Source organism: Orbicella franksi, chromosome 6 (assembly GCF_964199315.1).
Source record: "Orbicella franksi chromosome 6, jaOrbFran1.1, whole genome shotgun sequence".
NCBI lineage: Eukaryota > Metazoa > Cnidaria > Anthozoa > Scleractinia > Merulinidae > Orbicella > Orbicella franksi.
In genome coordinates, this window is record NC_138150.1 from 7706656 (window position 1) to 7712823 (window position 6168).

At 39.3% G+C, this 6168-nt stretch overlaps 2 protein-coding genes across 2 annotated transcripts in view; both read left to right on the top strand.

Annotated features, from left to right (window-relative positions):
* The window catches only part of LOC145491473 (transmembrane protein 53-like), a 10345-nt gene extending 7071 nt beyond the window's left edge, over nt 1-3274 (top strand). The window contains exon 3 of the mRNA XM_081470715.1: nt 860-3274. Coding sequence (XP_081326841.1) covers nt 860-1453 — 594 coding nt within the window. The 3' untranslated portion in view covers nt 1454-3274. The remainder of the gene's footprint in view (nt 1-859) is intronic.
* LOC145491482 (synaptonemal complex protein 3-like) lies at nt 3268-6068 on the top strand. Its single transcript, XM_081470721.1, has 7 exons — nt 3268-3365; nt 4018-4147; nt 4352-4392; nt 4504-4621; nt 5132-5231; nt 5491-5694; nt 5914-6068. Exons 1-7 carry the CDS (start codon nt 3272-3274, stop codon nt 5971-5973), a joined length of 747 nt encoding a protein of 248 aa, XP_081326847.1. The 5' UTR covers nt 3268-3271; the 3' UTR covers nt 5974-6068.
* The last annotated feature ends 100 nt before the right edge of the window (nt 6069-6168 follow it).

Genomic DNA, 6168 nt, shown 5'->3' on the forward strand with positions numbered 1-6168 from the left:
CTCGTCACCGAAGTTGCTATAAAGCGAAGATGAGGTATCTTCATTGTAATGATGTTATAATTTTTGCAGTACCCGTGTGTGCCTGAGGTTTTATTGTTTTTCTTTTAATTATTGTCATTTTACTGAATAATAAGAAACACATCTAATTGCAGTGTCCAAACGAAGATTCACCAAAATCATCACTTGTTGCTTGACTTTTTCAGTCGACAAAAAGCGGTGGTATTCAATTCAGTGTCGGTTTATCAATGATGGAAAATCTGAGAATTGTCCACTGATCTCCACTTGACATAACAAAATAGCACCAGTCCCAAACCGCGTATGGCCTGTGCGGATACTCAGAAGAAATCATGTAACGATTGCTATCCTTAAAGAAATGGAGAGAACATAAATTGCTCAGAAGCTTATGTCACAAGCTTGTGATTTACTTTATATTTCATCACCAGTCTCACGAGAGTTGGAGGCGTTATGACATACATGTAATGGTTAGCGCGCTCGACTTCGGATCGCGCGCTCCGGGTTTGAGCCCTTGCCGTACCAGGTTTTGTTCTTGGACAGGACACTTGACTCTTACAGCGCCTGTCTCTACCCCACTTAGGTGTATAAATGGGTATCAATTTTGGGGGTAACCCTGTGATGGATTAACTTCTCATTCCGGCGAGGAGGGGGGGGGGGGGGCGGGGGCTGGAAGAGTAGAAATACTCCGGTGGTATGGGGCATGCACTCGTCCCCATGCAAACATTCACCATATGGGATATCACCATCTAACTAGAACATAAAAAGAACTTTTTCCGACATAACTCGACGTAAAGTACCGTAAAGTAACAATAGTATTTATTTTTATTTCTCTTTATCGTTGCAGATTCTCCGACCAAAGAGAGCGGAACAAGTGGCTGCTAAAGTCCTGAACGAGCTAACCTCTGCGGAAAACCTGCACAGGCCTGTCATAGTACACGGCTTCTCCGTCGGAGGTTATCTCTACAGCCATGTTCTCAATTTAATGGAAAAACTAGATAAGTTCTCCCCTGTAAAGACCAGAATACGCGGGCAAGTGTTCGACAGCCCGGTGGATTTCCATGGAATTCCCTACGGCATTTCCAACGCCGCCGCTGAAAATCCATTCGTTCGCTGGCTTATGAAATCCTCTATCGAGTCCTATTTGCTGCTTTTCGCAAGATACACGACCAAAGTTTACGTGGCGCATTCCCATTTGTTCCATAACAACCCAGTCCGCTCGCCCGCGTTGTTTCTGTTTTCCAAAGATGACAAAGTTGCTGACGTCAACACATGCCAAGCATGCGCAGATCGCTGGAGGAACAAACTCAACATGAATGTGAGGCAGAAGTGTTTCGACAGTTCGCCTCACGTATCACACTTCTACGTTCACAACAAGGAATACACTCAGGCAGTGAAAGACTTTTTACGCGACTTGGATGTTCCTGCCGTGGCGGTGTAGACTCTGTCGGAGCCCATTTTACATGTAGAATGTTTTATCCAGAAAGATCATCAGTTCGCATCTATCAGAACATTTCGGTTTCCCGGATCCCGAGCTCTGTATAAAGTTCCGAAAACCCCACTCCTTTTACTGTAATAGGAAAGGGAACGCTCGGGCTCCCCTTTGTCGATATAAAAGGGCCCGTTATATTTTATGACTCCTCATGATCAAGCGCTGGTTTGATTAAAAATTAACTCAGTTTGCAACTCTGATGAAGGTGGACAGAGGCCACCAAAAATTGAGTAAAAAAAAAAATTATACAAATTTACTAAGATCGGATTACAAAAGAAGTTTAAGAGATTAAAAACATTCATAACTTAGTTTATATTGCCTGGTTTTAAAATCAGAAAAAGCTAACAAAACTCTTAAAGATTGTTTAATACCTAGGGCGGTTCTCTAGGACGATAATCACGTGCTTCTCTTTTGTGCTCTTCTACCCACTATTAACACTGGACTAACACCGTTTTTGCGAATTTTGATCGGTTCTTTGCGTTATTTTCTTTGCTGTGATTGGTCAGTTGGGAAAGTACCGCGCCCTATTAGCTATTTTGCTAGTGAGCCCCTTATCATGACAATTACATTCACTCTGTTTATACGTCTTAAATTCCTCCGAAAGCTCGGGAATCATGTCCTGTGCGTTCTTTTAACCTCCCGCTTGGTTATTGCACGGTTAAATCCACGAAGCTCTGTGGTCTATTCTGACGAATATAGACATGGCTACTGGGAAAGCGTAAGGTTTGTACTCAATCAGTTGGTAATTTCCAGCACATAAAGCTTACTACGGGTTTTGCCCTGAACAAGTTGCAACAATCATTAAGAAAAGTCCTAATTTACGCAATATGAGAGACAACTTTAAACTTACTCTGGACAGACCGAACTCAAATGTTGGAAAACTGTCGTTCAAACATAGATCTGCAATGGCTTGGAATTCTTTACCGCAATCAGTTAAATCCATAGAAGACCACCATGGATTTAAAAACAAACTTCGTTATCTTTCTACAGTTATTGACAAAATTTCTTTCAACCAATCAGCAATAATTTACACTAAAGATTTAACAAATTATAAATATTTTTAGGAATTCTAATTTAACTTGTAATCATATTTTAGAATTTTACACGTTTTTGTAATTATTAGGTTTATTAGGTTTCTTACTTTTATTTTGTAACTCTTAATTAACCGCAGGTCCATATCAGCTTATGCTGCCTATATACCGACCTGCGTAAACAAATAAATGATGTATGTATGTATCTATGTATTTTTGGAGTTTAGTGTTTCGAAGAGGGTTAGAAATTTTTACAAGAGTCCTCCAGTCCCTCTCCAGTACTCCTCCTAAAACACGTACCGCTGACCAAAAATAGGAAGGTTCCGTGTGATTTCCCGCCACTTTTTGACGCGTCGACGCGGGGTGAGAAGCGCGCGAAAATATTTTTCGGAGGGCCAGATTTATGAATTTGTCATAGTGCAACAGAAGCACAGAAGGTAAAGTCCAAATATTTTCTCTTTTTTTTCTTAGTTATCAGTTGTACTTTCCTAATATCTATCTAGTGTAATTGTCTCTAAAAGCGTTTAGCTTGTATTTTATATTTTTTTAAGTTAGTGTGAATTTGTAGTTCATTTAAAATTTTTATAGTGTTACGAACAAAGTCCTCTACAACAACACGAAAACGACAACGAAAGACAACGATTTGGAGCTACTTTATGCAATCCTTAGCATTTGTTTACCCTGAATTTTCTCATATTTCACTTTTTAGTAGTCCTTTCTCTTGGACAAATTTATCATGCCTTCCAATCCAAAGAAAGGAAAGACTCTCAAGTGCACGGAAAATCTCAAGGAGTTTTATGAGAAAGAAGACGAGTTCAAATTTTCCGAAGGTTGGTAAAAATGTTGGACAAACTATAAAACTCTTGCATGCTTGAACTGTTGTTGTCGCTAGAGATAAAATGCAATAAACATTTCGAGAACTTCAAAGGAATCGACGAAAAATACGAACTTTATTAATTATTCATCCGTCCATTTTGTAAACCATATTCATGCTTGCATCCTTCACGGTCACCTTCACTCATGAATGGGTTCCCGCCATTTGTCCAGTTTATTGACTGCGCTTCAGGCCTCGTCCACACTACGCCAGTAGAATCTGACAACGACATTTTCATTCTGAAAACCTATCAAATGTTTTCCGTCTACACTAACTGGAGAATTTTGGAAACGCGACTATCGCCGGTCATTTTGAATTTGTGTTTGAGAATTAAACACTCGAGCAGGTAAATCACATGATTATCGCAATGTCATTGTTTTTGATCGAAAAGCTCCGTTTTCAAAATGTTTTCCGCCCACACTAAAACAAAAGGCCAGCGTTTTCAAATTCCTCCGTTTTGAAGAGCGTTTTCGAAAAGTTCCGTTTTCGTGACGGCTAAGTGTAGAAAGTAGGCCTAACCGTAGAAATATAAATTAAAGCTGCTTTTCAAATTTCTCCGGCGTAGTGTGGACGCGACGTCAAAGATAATTTCTTGTTTGTGTCGACAGCTTCATCAGTCAAACCTGAGCAACAACAAATACCTGCCCAGGTACCCCTGGCTAAGACAAAGAAAAGGCAGCCTGTAACGCCAGCCGCGGATTTTCCAGATTCTGATCCCGAAGATGATTATGACAAGGGGTGCGTAATATAACAAAATAGATTGCTATTTTGTAATGTAATGTTTTGAAAGTCTTGTTTTTTTTTTTTTTTCCATCGGTGGTATAACTCACCCGTCTCTTCACACGTGCTCTCAAAGACTCATCATAACCAATGAATAGCGTGAATTTAAGAGCACAACCTAAGTAATATAAAAATGCACCTTTTTGGTTCCCTTTTCTGCAGGAGTGATCTTGAAATGCAGGGAATGCTGAATAGCTTTGGAGGTAAGCACGTTTTAAACAGACGCACTCAATTGATTTGTTGCTCTGCTATTCAAAACGATCACTGAGTGATAGGTCATCGCAGAAAATAATTGTCTCTTTGAACGCTTTCAGCTGACATTACCAAGACAATAACGGCCAAGCGGAAGAGAATTCAAACGTTCACACAAGCATCTCTAAAGGCTAGCAGTAGAAAGTTTGATGAGGTGTGGCAGTCACAGCAACATGAAAGGTAAAACAAAGATATCGTAGCCCCTAACAGGGAACTCTGATACTGATTACCATACTGATAGATGGAGTTCTGTCAGGATGCTCAGGAACGGTACTACGGTACGGTAATTAGCTTGTCTAAATTTGTGTCGTTCAAATCCAAAATATTTGTCACTGTTTAACTTTAATACCGTGAACTCCTTTAAAGGATTGTGTCAAGGCTGGTTAGGTGGTTGGAGTAAGGTGTAATAGTATTAATTATCTGACACTGAAAGGCTTGCCAATATACCCAAATTAGTACACCGTAAAATTGAGCATATGCTTTATATCAGGGTAAAGATCAATTAAATGAATTTCAAACTTTCAGCTAAATATATTTGAGTAACTTCAATGCTGTCAAGCTTTTTGCTGGCTTGGTATAGGTTACAAAGTTGTGTGGCTTTAAGCCTGGAGATAAACATACTTTATACTTACTTGATCAATTATTCCTAACTACTAACGAGAAGTCTTGCAACCAAATAATGTTCACTAGAAGCAGTCATTATGGGGAATTCAGCAAGCAGGTCATGAATGTAATAAATCAATGGGAGACAGATTTACAGAAAACACGAGAAGCAGAGGAGAAATTGGAGGTAATAGTAAACTTGTAAACTTGTAAGTCTGTATCTTGCCTGGAATGAAAACAAGATGACCAATCAATTGATTGGTCGGTCGGTCAGTCAGTCAGTCAGTCAGTGATGTTAGTCGTCGCTCAGTCAGTCACGTCGCGTCACGTCATGTCATGTCACTTGTCATGTCACGATAGTAAGTCCTTCAAGTAAACTTTTCACCGGGGGGAAGAAATGCCACCACATGACAAATTGTTTTTTGTTATGCCGATTTTTATTTCAGAACCTGTACAAACAACAACAGAAGCTCTTCCAGCAACAGCGGATTGTGCAGGGCCAGAGACTCAAAAGAGTTCGTCAGCTTCACGAAGATTATACAAAGAACTTACAAGAAATGCAAAGAAGTCACGAGGGTCAACAAATTAGTGTCCAGGAGCAACTTCGGAAAGAGGTTAACATGTTGCAAAAGAAGATCCTCAGTGACACGGTAGGTTGAATTTAGTTAGTATTCAACAATATTTTACCAGAGAAAGATAAGACCGATTACGGAAAGCCAATAAAGAGAGTACATCCAGGTGACTATAACTAAACGTCCTGATCAATACTTAGAAAATTGAGATGACAAGTTGATTGTATGTTATTGTTTGGAATCACATAACATCAAGGTTTTTACTTTCACACAAATTTTCCTTTTTCTATTCTTCAGCAACATCAAGACTTTTCAAGTGTCCGACGGTCTCTTCAGAGTATGCTGGCCCAAGTATAGCCTTAAGTATAACATGTACAAAATGGATGTTTTGAATCCTGAGGAAACTGTGATCTCTTTATGTATCACATTTAGACAACCTAACAAAATAATACTGTCAATGGTATATTACGTGAGCTATACTGTTTGATATAAACAGCAAAGCACATTTGACGTTGTATGATAATGTTCAGGATATGTTTTAAAACTTTAAGT